General features: G+C 55.6%; 2 protein-coding genes across 3 annotated transcripts in view; both read right to left on the bottom strand.

Moving 5' to 3' along the window:
- The window catches only part of LRPAP1 (LDL receptor related protein associated protein 1), a 768,843-nt gene that overhangs the window by 677,177 nt on the left and 69,583 nt on the right, over positions 1 to 22,083 (bottom strand). The window contains exon 1 of one of the 2 annotated variants that reach the window (XM_050792156.1): positions 6,458 to 6,461. The exons of the other annotated variant lie outside the window; for it this stretch is intronic. The gene's annotated coding sequence lies outside the window, so the exon portion shown is untranslated. Of the gene's footprint in view, positions 1 to 6,457; positions 6,462 to 22,083 lie in introns of those variants that run through there. 2 annotated transcript variants of the gene reach the window in all.
- The window catches only part of CPZ (carboxypeptidase Z), a 29,886-nt gene continuing 14,719 nt past the window's right edge, over positions 6,917 to 22,083 (bottom strand). The window contains exons 6-11 of the mRNA XM_050792122.1: positions 21,419 to 21,580; positions 20,885 to 21,043; positions 14,803 to 14,938; positions 12,562 to 12,701; positions 8,142 to 8,241; positions 6,917 to 7,416 (exon numbers count right to left, since the gene is read on the bottom strand). Of these exons, the coding sequence (XP_050648079.1) occupies positions 7,061 to 7,416; positions 8,142 to 8,241; positions 12,562 to 12,701; positions 14,803 to 14,938; positions 20,885 to 21,043; positions 21,419 to 21,580 (1,053 nt within the window). The 3' untranslated portion in view covers positions 6,917 to 7,060. The remainder of the gene's footprint in view (positions 7,417 to 8,141; positions 8,242 to 12,561; positions 12,702 to 14,802; positions 14,939 to 20,884; positions 21,044 to 21,418; positions 21,581 to 22,083) is intronic.

Below are 22,083 nucleotides of genomic sequence, written 5' to 3'. Positions count from 1 at the left end.
TTAAAGAACCAATTCAGGGGCTTCTGAGTATTTTCTACCATTTTCGTTTGCCATTTGCTTTCTATTTGTTTTGTCATTTTCATCTCTTTTTCTAATACTTTCTCTTTTTTTTTTTTTTTTTTTTTTTTGAGACTGAGTCTCGCTTTGTTGCCCAGGCTGGAGTACAGTGGCATGATCTTGGCTCACTGCAACCTCCACCTCCCGGGTTCAAGAGATTCTTGTGTCCCAGCCTCCCAAGTAGCTGGGATTACAGGCACCCGCCATCACGCCCAGCTAATTTTTGTATTTTTGGTAGAGATGGGGTTTCACCATGTTGGCCAGGCTGGTCTCAAACTCCTGACCTCAAGTGATCCGCCTACCTCAGCCTCTCCAAGTGCTAAGATTACAGGCGTGAGCCACCGCGCCCTGCCTCTAATACTTTCTTAAAGTGATAGATCGATTCCTTTCTTACAGTCTTTCTTCTTCAATACCGAATGTATTTAAGGCTTTCTTGTTTCTCACTGAGGAGCTTCCCTTTTCGTGGCTGTCAGAATAGTTTCTAATTCCAGCTTTCATTCTCTTTTAATTCCAAGAATGTCATACAGAGTGATTCCTTTCCCAAATCTCCTCTCCCCTCTCCCTGTAGTGACAACACCCTTGGTGTTTACTGGGTCCACATTCACCCAGGATAAAAGGTGCATCTCCCAGCATCCCCTGAGTCAGCTGTGGCCATGTGACTATGTCTGGCCAATAGGGTATGAGCAGAAGTGATGGCGCCCTCCATGTCTGTCTGCTGGGGTACAGGTGTGACAGTGAGCCAGTTGGGACCATGTGGAGGAGGGCACCCCCTGAGATTGTGAACCAGCAGCATGATGAAGCCTAGGTACTCGGAGAGCACTTACTTTCCATATACTGAGAGTTTCTGGGGGGAGAGGAGCAAAAATTTATTATTTCTAATTTTTCTAGAATACAACTAGAAAAAAAAAATCGACCTTTTCAACTTTCTTATGGTTTTCTTTGCAACTACAAACATCATCAATGTTTATAAATGATCAATGGGTCTTTGACAAACTGTATAATCTCTATGTGAAGCAGGGGATGTTTTACACATTTATTAAATCAAGTTTACTGGTTATGTGGCTCAATTCTCTAAAATATAATTTATTTATTTGTCATCTATTAAATTGGTCTGATTCTGAAGATGGTACCTAGCATGGGACCATCTGGGATCCTGCTTTTATTAAGTTCTTATATTTCTAAATAACTTGGCTTTTATAGAGTTAGCTGCTGAATTGATTCATGTATAATACAGATTTATTTTTTATCTTACTCACTACTTATTCACAATGTCTTTCCCACTTCATGCTTTGCTCTTCACCTCGCCTCCTCTGTACTAAAGCGTGCCTTGCTGTCCGGCCTGCGGCTGCTTGGCACTTTTTTTTTTTTTTTTTTTTTTTTTTTTTTTTTTGACAGAGTCTCGCTCTGTTGCCAGGGTGGAGTGCAGTGGCGTGATCTCGGCTCACTGCAACCTCTGCCTCCTGGGCTCAAGCAATTCTCCTGCCTCAGCCTCCCAAGTAGTTGGGATTACAGGCACCACCACGCCCAGCTAATTTTTGTATTTTTAGTAGAGACATGGGTTCTCCAAGCTGACCAGGCTGGTCTCGAACTCCTGACCTCGTGATCCACCAGCCTCGGCCTCCCAGAGTGCTGGGATTACAGGCGTGAACCACCGCACCCGGCCGGCACCACTTTATTTGAAGCCTTGTTTATCACTGGCCCATAATCACGCTTCTTTAAAACGCGTGCAACGTGTTTTCAGCCCAGTCGGATGGTCTTTTTGCAGTTCCCTGGGTTTGCAGCGGGCTCAGGCTTCTCTCCTGGTTTACCCCGAGGGCTCTCCCCTGCTCAGGGTCCCCGCGTGGTCCCGGCGCTCCCGTGCCACCAGGCGGCGCTGTTCCCTTCCATCCTCAGCGTCAGACTCCCAGTCCTGCAGGACAGGAACCCAAACACCACCTCCATCAGCAACTGGGAGTCCCTTCTCCCCCATCATGCCTGAGCCCCCCAGGGGCTTCCGGCCACTTACACCCCCAGGCCCGGGAGGTCGGCCGTGGGATGCTTCTCGATCGCATGCTCCTCATTCCACATTCAAACCTCACTTTCCCGGGGCTCTCACGTGGCCTTGAATCTCTCAGGGAGCTGGGCAGCCCCTGCTTCCTCTTCCTCCTGCTGGCCCTGTGCTAAGTCCATGCTTGTCTGCTCAGAGGAGGGTCCGGGGGTCGCCTTCCCTTTATCCTTGCCAATCTGGACATGGCTTTCTTTCTCTGTGACCCACGAATTCTATCTGAAGAGGCAGTGAGAGAGTGACAGAGAACACAGTCCCAGCCCAAAGGCAGGTTTTCTGGTTTCTAACCCTGGCTGTGTGATGGTGCACAAGTCACTTGACCTGTCTGTGCCTGTGAGATGGGGATAATTCTAATGTTTCTCTCCTTAAGGAGAGGAAACAAGTTGAACAAGTTCAGACAACATTTAAGTTGTGCCTGGATAGGGAAAACAGTCCAAGGGTATCAGCTATTATTATATCATTTATTGTTAGTAGTAGTATTCATGCTGGGGTATAGAGTGTCAGGGCAGAGCCCTTTCCTCTGAACGCTTTGTAAACATCCATCGGTCTTCTTTTATTTGTTTGTTTATTTATTTTGGAGACAGGGTCTCGCTCTGTCACCCAGGGTGGAGTGCAGTGGCACAATCTCGGCTCACTGCAACCTCTGCCTCCTGGGTTCAAGCAATTCTCCTGCCTCAGCATCTTGAGTATAGCTGGGATTACAGGTGCCTGCCACCACACCCAGCTAATTTTTTGTATTTTTTTAGTAGAGATGGAGTTTCTCCATATTAGCCAGGCTGGTCTCGAACTCCTGACCTCAAGTGATCTGCCTGCCTCGGCCTCCCAAAGTGTAGGGATTACAGGCGTGAGCCATCGTGCCAGGTCTTTTTTCTATTAGATTTTATTTCCCTGTTATTTGCATATGGGGCTACTGGATCTGTTCTCAAAATCTCTTTTCCCTCATAACTTCCTCAAGGCGGTATTTTTGCTTTATATTTCAGTCAGGTAATTCCTCCATTTGTTCCTCCCCAACATGAATTTAGAACTCAGAGACAGGAGTCGCTCCTCTGATTCAACTCATAAATGGGTTTTTCTTTTACAAATAATGATTTCTAGTTCCAGAAATTGTTCATGCTACTGTTGAACATATCACCTGTCTGTCCATTGTTGTGTTTTAAGAGGCAGCACCTCTCCCTGAGACCAGTCCCCTGGGGACCCACTCCTCGGGGTCTCAGCTCTAGACACATGGCCTCCTGGCCAGGTGTGGTTTCTGGAGGGGCTGTGGCTCTCCATGGCACCTTGGTCTTCTCAGCTGCTAGGAATATTAAAAGTCAATCATCAGAGCTTATATGTAGCCCTAGTGGGTTATATCCCAGAACGAAAGGAACTTGAAGAAACAACTGGAGCTGTTTGCAGTGATTGCACTGTGGGTACGGGCTGGCCCTGGGCTGTGTGACTATCCTGTGTGCTTCGGATAAAGCAGGCACAGTTGTGTGACTTTCTACTCTGTCCCTCCCCTGCTTTGCCCTGAATCTGGAATTCTCTACACAGGAGAAGGTCATTCTGGTTTGGAATTGGAAGTAGCAACATGAACCCTCTGTGTTTTTTATTTTTGTTTCTGTTTTTGAGATGGAGTCTTGCTCTGTTGCCCAGGCTGTGGTCCAATGGCACAATCTCAGCTCACTGCAACCCCTGCCTCCCGGGTTCAAGCAATTCTTCTGCCTCAGCCTCCAAATTAGCCTGCCACCATGCCTAGCTAATTTTTTTTTCTTTTTTTTTTTTTTTTTTTTTTTTTTTTTTTTGCATTTTTAGTAGAGATGGGGTTTCACCATGTTGGCCGGGCTGGTCTTGAACTCCTGACCTCAGGTGATCCACCGGCCTCAGCCTCCCAAAGTGCTGGGATTACAGGCATGAGCCACCACTCCCGGCCTTATGTGTTTTCCCTTTAAAAACAATTGGATATCTAGCTCTGTCCACGGACAGGCCTGGAAGCGGTGAGCACGCCTAGAGCAATAGGCAGCCCTGGTGTACGGCTCCGTTTTCCCGATGCCGCGTCCACACTAGCGTCCACCCGAACCACTGCCAGAGAGGCTCTCCAAATGAAAATGAGGTTCGCTCAGGAGTCGGGCATTGCAGTGGAAATACATATGCTGGAGTCTGCTGTTCGTATTCAGGGAGGTACAAGCACAGAGGCTTTCATGGGAAAGTGGGGAGAATCACATCATTGTTTTGGGATAATTATCCTTGCCACAGGAATCGATAACACGGGTGGTAACAGTCTGAGGCTGGGCAGGCGTCCTCGCAGAAGTGTTTTTGGTGTGAGGTTGTCATGGACTTTGCTCACGAGTGTGCTGTTTGCCGTCTTCTGTGATCGATTCATGGGGAATACCATCAGGGTTGTTCCCAGCTTTATTGGTTGGGGTTCTGGTTTGCTTTGTTTTTTAACACAGTGTCTCCATTTTGATTCTGACAGCTTTCACACTGGAAACCAGGGGACCGCGGAAAGTGAGAGGGGGCAGCAGGGCCCTGCCAGGGCGTCCTGCCAGAGGCAAGGATGTCACTACGGACTGCGCAGATTCTAGCAACAGGACACAGAGCCAGGCGTGGTGGCTCACTCCTGTAATCCCAGCATTTTGGGAGGCCGAGGTGGGTGGATCGCCTGAGGTCAGGGGTTCAAGACCAGCCTAGCCAACATGTTGAAACCCCATTTGTACTTAAAAAAATACAAAAATCAGCCGGCGTAGTGGCAGGCACCGGTAATCCCAGCTACTTGGGAGGCTGAGGCACGAGAATCACTTGAACTCAGGAGGTGGAGGTTGCAGTGAACCTAGATCGTGCCACTGCACTCCAGCCTGGGCGACAGAGTGAGACTCTGTCTCAAAACAAACAAAAAAGGACATGGAAGTGCCGAACGGTCCCCACTGGCTGGATCTGGGGTGGTGTGTGGAGAGAACGCCATCTCCTCGTCTCCCCCTCCCCAGCTCCCACTCTTGCCACGGCCCTCCTGCACAGCCTTCCCCAAGGCTCCCTGACCAACTCCTCATCCCAGTTTCTATGATGGGGACCTGGTCCTTGGCCCCTGACATGAACTGGGCTCTGGAATGAGTCCTCCCACCCCACACACCCACTGATTAGGCTTTTCCCTAGACAATGTGAATGGGTGGGACAGAATGAAGTGCAGGGAAGGCCTCGTGCAGGTGCCCCACGGGGGCACTGAGACTGAACAGCCACCTGCACACCCTGAGTCCTGGGCAACTCGTGCCCGCTGTCTCCACACCCATGTCAGCAAAGCAGGAAGCAGAGGTCTGCTCCACAGGCCTCCTGGGGTTTCAGAGGACCCCTGCATGGTGCCCTGTATGCAGTGGAACCAAATAAATGTAGACCTTCAAGTCACTAGGCGCATGGGTGAATGTAGGGTGCAGGGGCTCGGGAGGCTGTGAGATGTTCCCCAAACACTCCAGATCATTACCCGTGCCTTGCTCAGCAAACCAAGCTCTGCTGTGCCAGTGCAAGACTTGAGGGCTGTAGGCTGCCTGAGCCCTCCCCGTGCCTTCCCCTCAGAGCACACCGCCCAGCGCCGGGGGTGTGCCTGCTCCTCCAGGCTTCAGCTGGGAACCCCGAGGCCTTCATGTCAGGGCATAGCTGCCAGGAGGCAATGGAATGAGGCTGAGGGTGCTGGCGGGGACCATGCTGTCATTCAGTTGAGGTCGAGGCACTGCTCAGAGTAGATGCCCATTTCCACGGAGGGGCCTGCCTGGGCCTGGAGCTCTGGAACTAGGATAGCTGATGGGCACAGCCGGGAGCACATGAGGAGCCATTGCGTGGCAGATGTTACCCTCTCCTAGGGGCTGAACCATGTCCCTCCCACAAAATTCATCTGCTGAAGTCCTAGCCCCAGGTCCTCAGTGTGATCTTATTTGGAGGTAGCATCTTTGTAAAGGTAACTAAATTAAAATGAGGGTCACTAGGGTCTTATATTAGGCCCTAGCCCAGTATAAGAAGAGGAAATGTGGACAGAGACACACGTAGTGGGACGATGATGGGAAGAGGGGTGAAGGATGACCGCCAACGAGCCGGGGAGTGGCGCCAGGAGCCTGCCCTGCCGACAGGGCTCTGACGTCAGCCCCCAGGGCTGCGGGAGGACACACTTGTGCTGTTGAAGCGCCAGGTCTCTGCTGCTTTTTGACGCAGCCCTGGCCGGCTCAGGCACCTTCTCTGCCGCATTCTCTGTTCAGGCTATGGGACCCCTTCCTGGAGGATCCTGGGGCTGACAGACTTTCTGGATGGTGAGAGAGGGGACAGGAGAGGGTCCCTGGACCCAAGTAGCATGATCGGGATGAGGGAGGACCCAGGAATATCCACCCCCATGGAGCCAGGCCCCCCTGGAAGCCTGTGAGCCTGAGTGTGGTCCCCTCCACCATGCCATGAGGCCCCAGGCTCTGGTCAGCTCTCCTGCCCTCGAGGTCTTGACCCTACCTTGGGGTCGCCTGCTGCCCACCCCCATCCTCCCATTCAGCGCCCCCGCTTCTCCTCTGCACTCCAGGACACATGAGCTTCAGCTGCAGGATCCAGAGCTCAGCTCCTACAGAGGCTCACGCCCTTGGCCCACCTCAGTTTCCCATTTGAAGTCAGTTCAAGGCCTGGTGGTCTGAGAAAAGCCAGCTAGTCCACCTGGCCCAGCACAGATGGGCTGGAGTCTCAGGCCTGCAATCGGGACCTGTGGGCAGCAGGATAGCTGCCTGGGGTTGCCCCACGGGGCCCAGGCCACAGCTGTCCTCAGGCAACAAGGGTCAGTCCCCAGCCTTCCCTGGAAAGCGCCTTACACACAGCCTCTCATTCCAGTGGAAAGTGGATATAAACAATTTAATAAAACGGCAGCGGCTTTGTGGGATGTCCGTGGCAGACAAAATCAAGAGCCAGGGGCCCAGGACGCGGAGATGGGCCTGGGTCTCCACATCCGGGCGGGTGCTGGGGCTGCGGCTAGTACTTGAGCAGCCAGCGTGGCCTGTGCGTGCTCAGCGACGTGAAGTAGGACCACCACCAGGGCTTGCTCCCGTCGGCCGAGGGCTGCCTGCGTGCCCGGAGTGGGTCGGGCTCCGTGGCCTCCCCCAAAGAGCTGGCACCTCCCAGCAGGTCGTGGGGCCCAGTCCTCCGCAGCCCGTGAAGAAAGTTCCTGGGTCCCACCCCCAGAGGCTGCAGAATGAAGTCGACACGGCCAGCCCTCTTCATCCGGGCGGGGAGGATGACTTTCTTGATGACCTTGGTGTAGCCAGGGGCTTGGGCAATGACAATGTGGGTACCTGGGGGCAGCAATCTCCAGTAGTCGCCATCAGGGGCTATGGACAAATAGATTACAAATGATTCTCAGGAGGACTGCAGACCCAGCCGCAGGGTGACGGGTGATGGGTGTGAGTAGGGAGAGGTTGGCAGACGCCAAATGTGCACTTGCCTCTGTGTGAGCCTGGAATGTCCTTCCCACCTCTTTTCTCTGTCCTCAAAACCCTGCTTAGGCACCCCCTCTTCTCTGAAACCTTCGATGACCACTCCCATCCCCCATACCCAACCACAGTTAGCAAAAGTCCTGCTCTTCTCTGGACCACATCTCTGGCAGGTAACACACATCACAGCATACTGTCATTTTTCATCAGCTGTGAAATCCCTTTAAGGGCAGCCAGAGCCTGCACGGGGCTGGACACCCCGGCTTGTCAATGGGGTATGAGCTTTGGGATCGAAACCAATAGGTTTATGGGTGGAGTCAGCTCTCCCCAGCACTCTTGGAGAAGGAGGCATTTTCGTAGGAATACAGAGCACGCATCCACCCGTCATTCAGTAGCCATGGCCGGACAAGCTCTTCCCTCACCAAAGGCTGCAAGGAGACGCAGCCTGCAGCAGGCGCAGACCCTGCTTCCTGCCCACCCTCCCCGACCCAGCCAGCCTGGGAAGGAATGGAGCATCCTGCCAAGGGCTGGGCACACTGTGAGTGCGTGAGGATGCCGGCTGCCACTGTGTGGCATTCCCTTGGCAGACGTGGGCCCCAGGGAACCGCCAGGGACGTGCTCACCTGTGGTGATGTCGTGGCGAATGCCTTTGACTAAGATCCGGGCGTTTTTGACGGGCTTGCCGAATTTGTCCATCACCACACCTTTGATGCCCCGGTGCACCTAAAGAGACCGAGGAGAGACCACAGAGATGGCGTGAGCTCTCCCAGTGAGCATGGAGGCCGTCAGCTGGTTCCCCACATGCTCCTCAGAGCTCAGTATCTCGGGGGAACCACCCCACAGAGCCCCACTCCGCCAGCCCTCGCTCTGCCATCTTTAATCAGTCAGTCACTCCCCTCTCTGAGCCTCAGTTTCCTCCCTGGCAATTGACCTGAGCATGTTCCGGGCTTTTGGATGACCCTGCATCTTGCCCGAGGCCAGGCTGACTCCATCTCAACGGGCATTGAGCAGAGAACCCTTTCCTGCCACTCTTCCGACGGATCCGCCTTCCTTCCCTGCCTTCCCAGCCACAACGGGACTCACTGGTTCCCTCTGAGCTGAGGCTCCTGAAGGCAGCGTGGGCGTTGGAGAGGACGAGGGCTGAGTGCCTGGACCCTGGCTAGAGCAGCGCGGTTTCTTCATCATACATGAGGATAACACGCCCTGCCTTGGTACCGCTCGCCTGGCCTTGGCACGAACTGATCCTCAGCACACAAGCTCCCTGCATGCCCACAGCGCCAACGTTTTCACCCTGGAAAGCCCCTCCCAGAGCTGCCTGATCCCGTCCGCATTTCTTCTAGAACAATCAATGACAGGACACCACAGGGCCCCTGCTGTAGTCAGCAGAAAACAGCTTGGGGTCCAAGGATGCTGAAGGTCATGCTGAGCGGGACCAGGATGCCCGTGGGGAGAGGAGTCAGTCCAGCAAGCCTGCCCCGTGCCCACGCCCTGCGCGGGGCTCAGCAGCAACAGGTTCCCCAGGGAAAGGGCTCCCAGCCAGGCCCTGCTGTGCTTCCGGAAACTGTGAAAATGAGCTTGCTCCTCTTAAAATCAGGATAAAAGCAAAACTTTTCAGTTTGGAGAGACTGTTTTCCTATATATTCATCTTTACATCGACAGTCATAAAAGTGCAATTTTAAATACTTCCTATGGAGGGAGGAGTCCACAGAAGCAAAGGGCCTGGGCCCACAGGGTCAGGACCCAGCCCTGGCAACAGGAGCGTCCTCCTTCCCTGGCCCAGGGACGTGAGCCTGAGAGGGGCCGGTTTTTCTCTGGGCCAGAGAACCAGCTCCGCCCCAGTGACTCCTCACTTCAGACAAACCTTTGCTTCTGGGTGCCTCAGTTTCCTCAGCTGTAAAATGTTCCTGAGGCCAAAGCAGCTCTGGCTTCTGCAGGACCGAAGATTTTAGCAACCAGCGCGTGAACTCTAATCCCACCGTGGCTGACCCCCACAGTGACCCACGAGGAAACCAACTCGCCTGACACGCCGCCGGCGAGCTCAGACCCCGCGGCTCCTAACTGCCGTTCCAGGCTCGCGCCCAGCCCTCAGTGGCGCGGGTGACTTAAACAGGGGGTGGGCACCCAGTCCAGCTCCACCAAGCACATGCTATCACTTGTCTCTGGGCCGCAGGAATTTGGGGAAGCCAGAGCACATGGAATCCTGATGAGCACATCACGGGGTCCCAGCCCTCCTGACACGGTGGAGAGGGAGTGACGGCCACTGCCCGCTGCCCTCTGGGGCTTGTGACCCCCACCCTGGATGCTCTTGTCCACACTTCACTGCTTAATCGCATTGCACTCCTGAAACGATGTCTCGTGGACTCGCATTTAGCGGGAGGGAGAGCGTAAAAAGTAAGGCTTTCCTGCGTGAGAGGTGATGGGGAGAAACTGGACGGTTTGAGAAGCCACTGTGCCCCTCAGCCACCCCGCCCCGTGGATCCTCCTCACCCCCAGACAGCATCTGAGCCCTCTCTGCTTAGAATATCCTCACCAGCCCCTCACCGGGACAATTCCTTCCCTCCCTTCAAAACATAGATCACACTCCTCCTTCTCCAGGAAGCCCTCCCTGATGACCAGCCACACTGGGGGCCTACCCCAGGGTCCCACAGCCCCAGGCTTCCTCTCTGCCAGCCCTCACTTCTGCCTCCCCCAGCCCCACCTGAGAGCAGGAGCTCTCCCAGGAGGGTGTCCTACAGGAGGCCCTCACTCAACATCGGCCTGCACTGGATGGATTTTTTTCTGTCCCTGCTCTTGGGCCCAAGGGTCACCTTCACGAAACACGGGGCACATGCAGTTCTCTGGCGGGGAAGCAGAGCTGCCATGCCGCCCCTCCCCGAGCCCTGGGTTATGTAGACTCCCACCCGAGGCCTGGCCAGGATCACTATGAAAAAAGCCTCAATTGGCCACGACAGGCTTGATCCTTATCAAGAGGCCGCACCCAGCTCTCCGCCAGCCAGCAAACCGCCCGGCCTTCCAAGGTCCAGGCTTGCTGTAAATCTTCATATCCCAAGACTTCACGTGTAATATCCAGGAGCAATGCCAGCCATATTCGAGGCTCCTTCAACCTCATGTTCACCAGACAGCTGCAAAATGCAGTGTGCACAGGCCTGGCACGAGAGCTTATAGAAGAGTGAGACTCACTGCAGGTGGCACAACGCTGCAGCACAGCCATCAGAAAGAAACTCAAATGGAAGAATGTTCCATTATGACTTTGTTTGGGTCTTTGTTCATTTCCTTCCTCGGCGGCTGCTGCCCTAAGGAGTTCGCTCAATTCTTACTTGGAGGCAGGTTCCTGATTTTTCTAGAAAGGAGGGGGCTCATGGACAGAAGGCTTGGGAACAAGCAGATCTGGGTGACACCAGACAGGCCATGTGACTCTCTGACCCTCTGTCTCCTCCTCTAGCTGTCTCACAGACACTGGGAGCCTGGAGCCTGAGCCTGTGTGTGGCCCAGAGACTCCAGGCCAGAACCTCAACTCCATCTATAAAATGGGATGGCCCCATCTGCCGCCCGGCCTGGTGTCAAAACCGGCCGCCCTGTGTGGGTGGGCGCCAACTGTATGGTGCTGTGCCCTCACCCCTCCTTGCTGCTGCAGCTCAACCCTCCTTCTGAGGTCTGCTTCTCACTGGGCATCTGTGCTCATATGCAATTCATGTGATTCTTGAAAATGCTTGGGAAAAAAATAGCAGAAGTGTCTTCAGAACCCAGGCTCTCTTCCGTGTGACATCCCGGGTCCTTCTTGGGGTCCCCAGCACCCTCGGTGTGAGCTGTGCTGCAAGGGGAGCAGACACGGGCACAGGGTCCCCGCTCTGACACTGAGTGCTAGGGAGACCTTGGCTCTCTGGGGCAGCGAGGGGGGCATTTAGACACGTTCTCAGCCATCCCTACTCACCTCCCACCTGCCTGCTTCTGGGTGACCTCAGCCTCACGATAGTAGTCACCCCTTAGGCCGCCGTGCCCTGCCCCCAGCATCTGCCAGCCACTCCCTGCCTGTACCCTCCCCTCTGAGGCCCCAAAGCCCTGCCTGAGCCACACAGCTACCCCACTGCCCAGAGCCCTCACTCCCGCGCCTCCTGGAGCGCAGTGCCCGCCCCATCCCACGGCTCCAGTCCTCACCACAGCCCCATCCCACAACTCCAGTCCCCACCACAGCCCCATCCCACGGCTCCAGTCCCCACCACAGCCCCATCCCACGGCTCCAGTCCCCACCACAGCCCCATCCCACGGCTCCAGTCCCCCCCACCACAGCCCCATCCCACGGCTCCAGTCCCCACCACAGCCCCATCCCACGGCTCCAGTCCCACCACAGCCCCATCCCACGGCTCCAGTCCCCACCACAGCCCCATCCCACGGCTCCAGTCCCCACCACAGCCCCATCCCACGGCTCCAGTCCTCACCACAGCCCCATCCCACGGCTCCAGTCCTCACCACAGCCCCATCCCACGGCTCCAGTCCTCACCACAGCCCCATCCCACGGCTCCACTCGAGTCCTCACCACAGCCCCATCCCACGGCTCCAGTCCTTACCACAGCCCCAGCGGCCCTCGAGGGTTTCAAAGGCCCCATGGGGTTCTAGTATGCTCCCCTCTGCTGCCAGCTCTCCCTGTCCTGTGGTTTGATGTCTCCTACCCTTCTTCAAGATGAAGCCGTGCGGCCGCCTCCAGGAAGCCCCCCGGCCTCCGAGGCTGGGTCAGACGCCTCACCGGGCTGCCCAGGCCCGTGCTCCCTTGTTTAACTGTGCTGCTTTAGATCGTGACACCCTTGCTACAGGGACTCCAACACATGGCACTGCCGCCCCAGCACCCACAGGGCACGCAGAGGAGCGCCGGCTGCTGCATCTCAAGTTGCACATGGTGGACAGTGAACCCCAAACAAGTGGCGGCGAGAGGAGCATGCAGTGAGCATGCAGGGGCAGTGAGCTGCTGGGGCCGCCCTGGGGGCCCGAATCTGACCCACCCCACCCAGGCCCCAGCTGGGCCAGAGCCTGGAGACCGTCAGAACTCACCGTCTCCACGAAATTCAGGAGTGACTCCTTGTTGTGCTGCCAGAGCGTGTACAGGGCCTCCTCGGGGGGGAACTTCACACAGCCCAGCTCCACTGTGATCTCAAAGCAGTTGGTGTGCAGATAGTTGAAGTCGGACATGCCTGTGGCACAGAGACAGCCGGGAGGTCGGGGGCATTGGCCGAGCACCCAGCAGGCAGGTGAGTGCAGCAGGTGCTTGGCAACAGATGCCCCTCCTACGGCTGAGGGGCTGAACAACTGTGAGGTGGGCCATATGATCCCCACTTCGCAGATGTGCAGATGGAGGCCTGGGATATTACAGGAAGGGGCAGAGCGGCATCTTGAGCCCAGGCAGCTTGGCGGCAAAGTTCACAGGCTTCCCCACCCCCGTGCTGTCTCTGGTGAGGTCGGGGATGAATCGGTTTCTAACAGAGAAGCCCACAGCACGAGGCAGCCACACAGGCCCCTGCCATCCCAGCTGCTGGCCTGGAGGCCCCATGGTGACAATGTCCATTGACCCAGACGCTGTCCTGACAAGAGTCTAGGAGGGCGATCCTATTAGCTCCATCTCCCAGAGAGACCACAGGCCCGGGCTAGGGTGGACAACTAGCCACCTGGCCAGCCGAGAAGGCCTCAGAGCAAGTTGGGCCTACCCCGGTTGCACCCGCTTCTGCCCTCTGTGCCACCTGCTTTTGGAGTTTCTTGTTCAGCAGAAGCCATGACCATCTCCAAGGCAGGCCTAGGGCGATGGCACCCACAGGGAGTCGCAGGGAGCCCTTCCGAAGTTCAAGGCTCCTGAGCCGCAGACCCTGCAGCTGCTGTTGACAGTCCCTGCCCAGATCCCAGTGTAGCCACAGTCACTGTCCCTGTGGTCCAGCTAGCTCTGGTCCCTGGCCTCATGCTTTCCCAGGGCCGTGTCAGGTGCAAGAGGGGACAGAGGCCACGCACAGTGGCTCACGCTTATAATCCCAGCACTCTGGGAGGCCGAGGCGGGATGATCAGGAGGTCAGGAGATCGAGACCATCCTGGCCAACATGGTGAAACCCCGTCTCTGCTAAAAATACAAAAATTAGCTGGGTGTGGTGGTGCACACCTATAATCCCAGCTACTCGGGAGGCTGAGGCAGGAGAATCGCTTGAACCCAGGAGGCAGAGATTGCAGTGAGCCGAGATCGCGCCACTACACTCCAGCCTGGGTGATAGAGTGAGACTTCATCTCAAAAAAAAAAAAAGGGGGACAGAGAGGGGCCTCTCCCAGCTCAGCTCCTGGGTGTCTGTTGCAGACCCCAGTCACAGGGCTATGACCGGGGTTCAGGGCCCTCTGTCTGGGTTCTGGAAGGGAAAGAGGCTGCTCCGCACCAGGGAAAGATCACAGGTGCCAATCATTGAGCAGGAGAGAAAGGTTTTCAGACCAGGCTGTGAAGGTGGCTTCAGAGTGTGCAAGAAGTGCCACCTTCTCTGCCCGCCTGCATGGGAGGAAGGGGCAGAAGGGGATGCCACATGGGTCCCAGCTCTGCCACCTGTGGCCCTGGGCCTCCAGCAAGTCCTTCTCTCAGCTGAGCCCAGTGCTCTCATCTGTGTTGTGCTGGCAAGGAGGGGTGCAGGCAGTGCCCAGAGCGTGTGTGCCTAGTCTGGCGGGTGCCCCTCAGGACACACAGTGGCATGTGCCCATTATATTGCTCTCGTGCAGCCTCCCCCAGGGCAAATTTAGCAGATAAAAATGCACACGCTGAAAGTCAGGCTCCAGAGGAACCACAGATACAATTGTAGTATGAGTCCACCCCATGCGGGTTCTCGTAAGCGTATCCCACGCATTGGAACGTCCTTATATTGTCCTAAAAACAATTCCTCACTGTCTCAGGAATTCCAGTTTAACTGGAAGTCCAGCATTTCATCTGGCAGTTCCACTTCCCTAAAAGTCACAAAAGGCTTGGTCATGGGTAGAACCGTCAAATGTAAGTGTTCATAAAATAAACTACGGAAGCCGCGGGCCTGGGGCCTCCACAGCAGTCACACAACAGCTTTTCATCAAGACAGAAACCAAAACTCAAGCCAGCCTCCTCTCCATCAGGCGAGGCACCGCCCTGTTTTCCAGGGTCTCCAACTGGATCCCAGCAGCAGACCTTGGAGTTAGGCCCTGCCCCTGCCCCACCCAGCCTCCACACCCCCACCCTCCCCAGCCCCGCCCCATCCAGCCTTTGCACTCCCCGACTCCCACCCCAGCCCCTCCCCACAGAAGTCGCACCTCCTGTGAAGCTGTACCAGTCCGCCCCATTGATGATGCTCCCCCTCTTCAGGAAGTTGCCTCCACACCTGTTCTCCGACCTGTCCATCATCATGGGGTGGACGTCAGCATAGGCTCTGGACAGCAGCTTGAACATCTGGAAAAGAGACCTGGCTCCGATGAGGAAAGGGTCCCCTGCAGGATGTCCTGCGAGCTGGGGTCAGGGAGGGGATCGGAGATAGGAGAGGGGAACGGTGTCCCGCAGAGGACACAGTGTATGTGAAGGCCTGGAGGTGGGTCACAGGCAGTCTGACACTGCTGGACTTCAGGGCCAGGTCCCCTGGGTATCTGGGGTAATCGCTGAGCCTCTGCCCACCTGGCCGGGTAGTGAGGCCTTTCTCTCCTGAGGTTACACACAAGCATGGTGTCCACAGGGTATGTGTAGGTTGGCCTGACAGTTTATAAAGCCTGGGCTGTTGGCGCAATGAAGGCTGGGGTGGGCTGTATTTCCCCCACTTCATCTCCAAAGCGAACTTCTTCTAAGAATAATAATAGATTCATTCCCCATCCCGCTCCAACTCCAGGCTGACCAGCACCATCAGAGGCTGGGACTCAGCCTGTGGGAAGCCCCTCCCTGATCACCCCACCCTCCAGCTTCCACTGCAGTCGGTAGAAGGATAGAACGCAGCTCATAGGACCTGCCACCCCTGACATGTTTGGATGTGTGGCTGGGATCCTGGGTCCCTCCCCACAGGCCTCCCTCCCCGGCCCAGAGCTTCCCCACATTGTGCTCATCCCCCAGGCAGAATCCACAGGTCCTCCTTTGTGGGGGTTCTTGGCCATCTGTAAGTCCCATGCTGACCCTGGGCAGAGGCTCTTGGTGGGTCAGGCAGGCGAAGGGCTCCCCCTGCATGGGCTCATCAGGGCCCCACCATGGAGGACAAGTCTGTGCTGAGGAGGAGTGGAGGACACTGCAGGGTGGACAGGCCGGGCCCAGTGAGAGAGTGAGTGAGTGAGTGAGTGAGTGAGTGAGTGAGTGAATGAGTGAATGAGTGAGTGGGTGAAGGAATGAGTGACTGAGTGAGTAAATAAGTGAGTGAATGAGAGAGTGAGTGAATGAATGGGTAAGTGAATGAATGAACGAGTGAGTGAATGAGTGAATGGGTGAGTGAATAAGTGAGTGAAGAGTGAGTGAATAAGTGAGTGAATGAATGAGTGACTGAGCGAATGATTGAATGAGTGAGTGAATGAGTGAATGAGTGGTTGAGTGAATGAGTGGTTGAGTGAGTGAGTGAGTGAATGAGTGAATGAGTGAATGAGTGAGTGGTTGAGTGAATGAGTGAGTGAATGAGTGAGTGAGTGAGTGAATGAGTGAGTGAATGAGTGACTGAGTAAGTGAATGAGTGAATAAGTGAGTGAACAGTGAGTGAATAAGTGAGTGAATGAATGAGTGACTGAGCGAATGATTGAATGAGTGAGTGAATGAGTGAATGAGTGAGTGGTTGAGTGAATGAGTGGTTGAGTGAATGAGTGAGTGAATGAGTGAATGAGTGAGTGGTTGAGTGAATGAGTGAGTGAATGAGTGAGTGAATGAGTGAGTGAATGAGTGAGTAAGTGAATGAGTGAATAAGTGAGTAAATGAGTGAATGAGCAGGTGAAACAGTGAGTGAATGACTGAGTGAATAAGTGAATGAGTGAGTGAGTGAATGAGTGAATGAATGAGTGAATGAGTGAGTGACTGAATAAGTGAGTGAAGGAGTGAGTGACTGAGTGAATGAGTGAATAAGTGAGTGAGTGACTGAGTGAGTGAGTGAGCGAATGAGTGAATGAGTGAGTGCTCCAGGTCAGAGTGAAGATCTCTCCCTGGTGGGGGTCATGCGACTCGGACTCCCAGACATGGGATTTGGGGGAGGCAGGGAATGGGTTCAGCTCCTCAGAAGTGAGGCTGTGCCATCTGGACTCAGTCCCACAGATACAAACCAAGGGCCCAAACACAACCCCACTCAGGGCCTATGGTTCCAGGGTAGCGGACCATGGACCACTATCCTACCAGCAGCCCCTGCACCTGTGGGTGGGACCAGCATCAGCTCGGGAGTTGCCTGCCCCGCCTTATAGCGGGAAGCCTCACTGGACTTTCCCATCAAGAACGAATCACGCCCAACAAAGGGTCCATCTGCCCAGGACACGCCTGCTACATTCTATCTGCCCACCATGTCACCCTTTCTCCCCACAAGGCCTCCTGCCCTACAGTCCCTCCTCCCCACCCTTGCCTGGGGCCTCCCTCCCATCACTAGTCAGTCTCTAGGGCTAAGGCATGGAGGGTGGCTGCCAACCACCAGTCCCCAAAACCCTGGGGTGCCGGAGCTGAGGTCTGGCTAAGACAGGCCTGACCTGGGAGGGCAGGTGCAGGACAAGGACATCAGAAGAGCTGTCGGTCCAGAGGCTGGGCACACATGGGCAAGGAAGACACACAGATAAATGAAACCAGGTAGGAGCGGGGAAGCCTCGACTGAATGGGGACGCAGGAACACAGGATGAGGACCATGGGAAACCCAGCCCACCCAGCTCCTGCCCCTAGGAAGCCCTTGGGAAACTGGCTATGCTGATTCCCACAGTGATCATAGGCAGAGCCAAAAAGGTCTTGGCAGGCAGGATAGAGTGTGAGCAGGATTTGGGCAGAGGGGCAGGTGTGGAGCGGTGAGAAGCAGCCATGGCCAGCCTGCAGGGCCTTGAACACTGCCCCCAGGTGCTGGCTCTCGTCTGTAGGGCACCATGGAAGTTTGGCGAAAGCGTACCTTGGCATACCCCAGCCAGCCCATCTCATGCTCCTCGGCCAACCCCAGGCCCCTCCTGGGACCCTGGTTTCCAGAGATCACTGCTGGCTGCAGGACTGTATGATCACTGCCCGATGACTGATGGCTTGGGAACAGTCTCATTTTCTCTGGCTCTGATGGGACTCTTTGGGGTGAACATTCCCCCTGGGGACATCTTCTCACATCTGGTTCTAAGGCTGAGAGACACTGGGCCTGTGCAGAGGGGGATACCTGCCCTACCCAGCCATTGCCCCCAAGAGCATAGGGGCGCAAGGCCAGGCCAGAAGTGGAGGCCACCCAGTCACCCCTGGGGGCACTTGCAGAGGTCCAAGCAGAGAACCAGACACCTCACCCCTTGCACCCTTGGTGTGCACTGCCTGCAAGCATCAATGAATGAATGAGTGAGGGAGGGAGTGTGGGAATAAACAAATGAATGAAAGAATAAGAGTGAGTGAATGACTGTGTGAGTGAATGAATGAGTGAGAGAATGAGTGAGCGATGAGTAAATGAGTGAGCGATGAGTAAATGAGTGAATGAGTGATGAGTAAATGAGTGAGTGAATGAGTGAGTGAATAAGTGAGTAAATGAGTGCATGAGTGAATGACTGAATGAATGAGTGAATGAGTGACAGAATGAGTGAATGAATGAATGAGAAAATGAGTGTGTGAATGAGTGAATGAATAAAAGAATGAGTGAGTGATGAGTAAATGAGTGAGTTAATAAGTGAATAGGTGAGTGACTGAATGAATGAATGAATGAGTGAATGAGTAAGTGAATGAGTGAGTGAATGAGTGAATGAATGAATGAGTGAATGAGTAAATGAGTGAGGGAATGAGTGAGGGAATGAGTGAGGGAGTGAGTGAGGGAGTGAGTGAATGAGTGGGTTAATGAGTGAATGAGTGAGTGAATACGTAAGTGAATGAGTGAGGGAGTGAGTGAATGTGTGAGTGAATGGGTGAGTGAATGAGTGAGTGATGGAGTGAGAGAATGGGTGAATGAGTAAATGGGTGAGTTAATGAGAAAATGAGTGAGTGAATGGGTGAGTGAATGAGTGAGTGAGTGAATGAGTGAGTGAATGAGGGAGTGAATGAGTGGGTGAGTAAATGAATGAGTGAATGGATGAGTGAATGAGTGAGGGAATGAGTGAGTGAATGGGTGAATGAGTGAGTGAATGGGTGAATGAGTGAGTGAGTGGTTGAGTGAGTGGTTGAATGAGTGGTTGAGTGAGTGAATGAGTGAATGAATGAGTGGTTGAGTAAATGAGTGAATGAGTGAGTGAGTGAATGAGTGAATGAGTGAGTGTGAGTGAGTGAATGAGTGTGAGCAAGTGAGTGAATGAGTGAGTGAATGAGTGAGTGAGTGAATGGGTGAGTGAATGGGTGAGTGAATGAGTGAGTGAATGGGTGAGTGAATGTGAGTGAATGGGTGAGTGAATGAGTAAGTGAATGAGTGAGTGAGTGAATGGGTGAGTGAATGAGTGAGTGAATGGGTGAATGAATGAGTGAGTGAATGGGTGAGTGACTGAGTGAGTGAGTGAATGGGTGGTGAGTGAGTGATTGAATGGGTGAATGAATGAGTGAGGGAGTGAGGGAGGGAGTGAGTGCATGAATGAATGGGTGAGTCAGTGAGTGAATGGGTGAGTGACTGAATGGGTGAGTGAATGAGCGAGTGAGGGAGTGAGTGAATGGGTGAGTGAGGGAGTGAGTTAGTGAATGACAAACCAGTGAAGGCGTGAATGGGTGGGAGAATGCAGGACAAATGTGCCAGTAGCCCAGGTGTTGCTGTCACCGCCCCTGGTCCGCAGGGTGCTCAGCTTGCTCTCCCCATTCCCGCTGGGCCACAGCATTCCCTGCACCCGGCTCCCTGGGGCTCCCCTGGGTCTCTGCACCAGGCCTGTGCCTCCAGTTCCCCTCCCTGCCCCGCAGCTGGAAATCTCCACCTCATCTGTGGGGTCCTTTTGGGAAACCACCGCCTCAGGGAAGCCCTCCTGAAGTCCCAGACTAGGCTGGGGGTTCCCCCTGTGACACATGCAGGTGTGCACATGCACGCACACGCACACACAGGCATCCATGCACACATGTGCACTCACAGCCCTCCTGCAGCCCTGGCAATCTTCTCCTTGCCAGTTTCAGGCTCCATCTCCCACCCTAGGCTGAGGACCCCCAGCGCAGGGACCAGTACCATTGCATTTCCAATGATGGCCCCAGGACAGGGAGGGGCCGGGTGAGGCAGGGTTGATATCTGAGTGCCAACCGCGGGCCCAGCTATGTGCCCAGCCAGGTGGCCTCAGAAAGGAGAACAAACGACATGTGAATGCCACTATCGGGGCCTGGCACCTGGCACTTGCCCACCCAGGGCCAGTCCCTCTCTCCCTGTCCCTTCCCCCAAACACCAAGGGAAAGTGCCCGAGGGAGGTGGAGGGCAGGCCTGGCTCTCCACGGGAGGCCTGGGGAGTGACTCTGGGCCATCAAGGGACCAGGTGGAGGGCAGGCCCGGCCTCCGGTGGAGTGGGCAGTGCCCCCTAGTGAGGGGCAGTGCAGGCAGCTAAGCTCCAGGATCCGCAGCTGGGGGCTGGAAGCTGGAGACTGGGGCCCACCTCAGATCACAACCCCTCCCTCAGCCTCCGTTTTTTCATCCACAGCGTGGGAAGGGACCAAGTCCACGCCCTCCCCCTGCAAGTCGTCCCAAGGTTAGGGTGGGTGGGGAGGGTCCCAGCATCATCACGGGTCTCATCGCTGGCTGCTCTACGAACAGTAGGAGAAACCGAGGCCCAGAAAAGGGAGGGCCTCACCTAAGGGCCCAGTGGACGGTGGGACCAGAACTCCTTCCCCATCCGGAGGAGCCCAGCGCGAGAGAAGCAAGCAGGACCCCCGGAAGCAGGACGGGCGGGCACCATGCGCGCTGCAGCACTGCCCTCTGCCGGCGCTTCCCGGAAACGCACCCCCTGCGGTGGAACGCACTGGGGACCCCTCCAGGTGCAGGGCGCAGCTCAGAGCAACAGCGGCACTGAGCCAGGGCCCCCACCCCAGGAGCTCCCAGATAGGGACATGTGAAAGGCAGTGCAGCCAGCCTTGGGGAGACCAGGGGAGCGACGGCTCCTGAGATCGCAGATTTCCAGGAGGAGGGGGCTTCTCTGCAGAGCTGGGCCTAGAGCGGGTGGTGCTGACGGGCTCTGAGCGGAGTTTCCTAGGAGCTTTGTCCTCACTGAGCTCAGGACTGGAGGGGCACCAGCTCCAAGGGGACCGCGCACACCGTCTCCCTCCCCTGCACACACCCCGCAGCCCTCTCACCTTCTCATCGGGCGTGGGAGAAAACATCTTCTCCTCCTGGGGGTGCTTGGAGAAGTCGAAGGGGTAGGACACCACCAGGTCGCCCCCATGAAGGCTGGCGGAGAGCACGAAGGGTATGGTCTGCATCCACTTCATGATTGCCTTCGTCTCCGGGGCCACCTGCCCAGGACAGAGGAGGCCGCCCTCAGGTCTGGGTTTCCCTGCCGGCCCCTAGCCATGCCCCGGGCTTCTGCAGCCCTCTGGGCTCCAATGGTGCAGACCATTAACGACCGGTCTCTACACCGATGCTCCAGCTGGACTTGGCCCCCATCACTGGGCCCCTGCGGGGATCTCGGCATTTCCAACATGAATCTCTGCAATCTCACCAACACCCCAGCAAGGAGGTGTTCCCATTTCACTGACAGGTAACTGAGGCAGGGAGGGAGCACCAGGCTCTCCTTTTCCCCGGGGAAGGACAACTCCGGAGAGCCTGGAATAACCAGGGACCCTTGGATGCCTTTGGTGGTGACAGGCATGGGCAGCGGCGGCTCCTACCTTACCCCACCAGTAGTGCTGGGGGATGGGGATGTGGTCGCTGCGCGCGCCGCGGGTCTCCGCCAGCCGGTAGTACTCCGAGGTCAGGTCCGGGAAATTTCGGTTCAGATCCAGGTTCTGCGCGTTCTGCCTCCCGCTCGTCCACCCATTGTAGCCGGCACCCTGAAAACACGGCCAACCCCCGACTGGGTGGGGTCAGCACACCCCACCCTCCTCCTTCCAGATGGGTCTCACACTGGGCTGAGGGTCAAGGCCAGGGGCTTCGTTTTTCGCGGCTTTATGTGATGAGCTGGGGGGTGCGCCTGACCCTTGACCTCCTCTCTACCCTGGGGCTCCCTCCCTGGGGTTCCTTGCTGATGCCATAGTCTTGGGGCCCTTCCTGGCTGCTCCCCCTGAGTGGGACACCCCCGCCAGTGACCTGCTCTGCTTGTTACCCACCTCCCCGAGAGCTCCCCTGGCCACCGCTGACGCACACAGGCACCATCCACTCCCTATCCACCATTTTCCTCTATCACACGCATCACCTTTTTAATACACCTAGAATTCTCAGTGGCTTCCCTCTCACCAGCCCCTGAAGCAGGGGTTTTCCAGTGTCCATATCTACTGAATGCTCCTCTCCTAGAGAGGCGGGAGCTAAGCACTGCTAAGATAAACTACTTGTACAT

The sequence above is a fragment of the Macaca thibetana genome, chromosome 5, assembly GCF_024542745.1.
Source record: "Macaca thibetana thibetana isolate TM-01 chromosome 5, ASM2454274v1, whole genome shotgun sequence".
Taxonomy (NCBI): domain Eukaryota; kingdom Metazoa; phylum Chordata; class Mammalia; order Primates; family Cercopithecidae; genus Macaca; species Macaca thibetana.
This window is presented reverse-complemented; position numbering and strand designations above follow the sequence as displayed.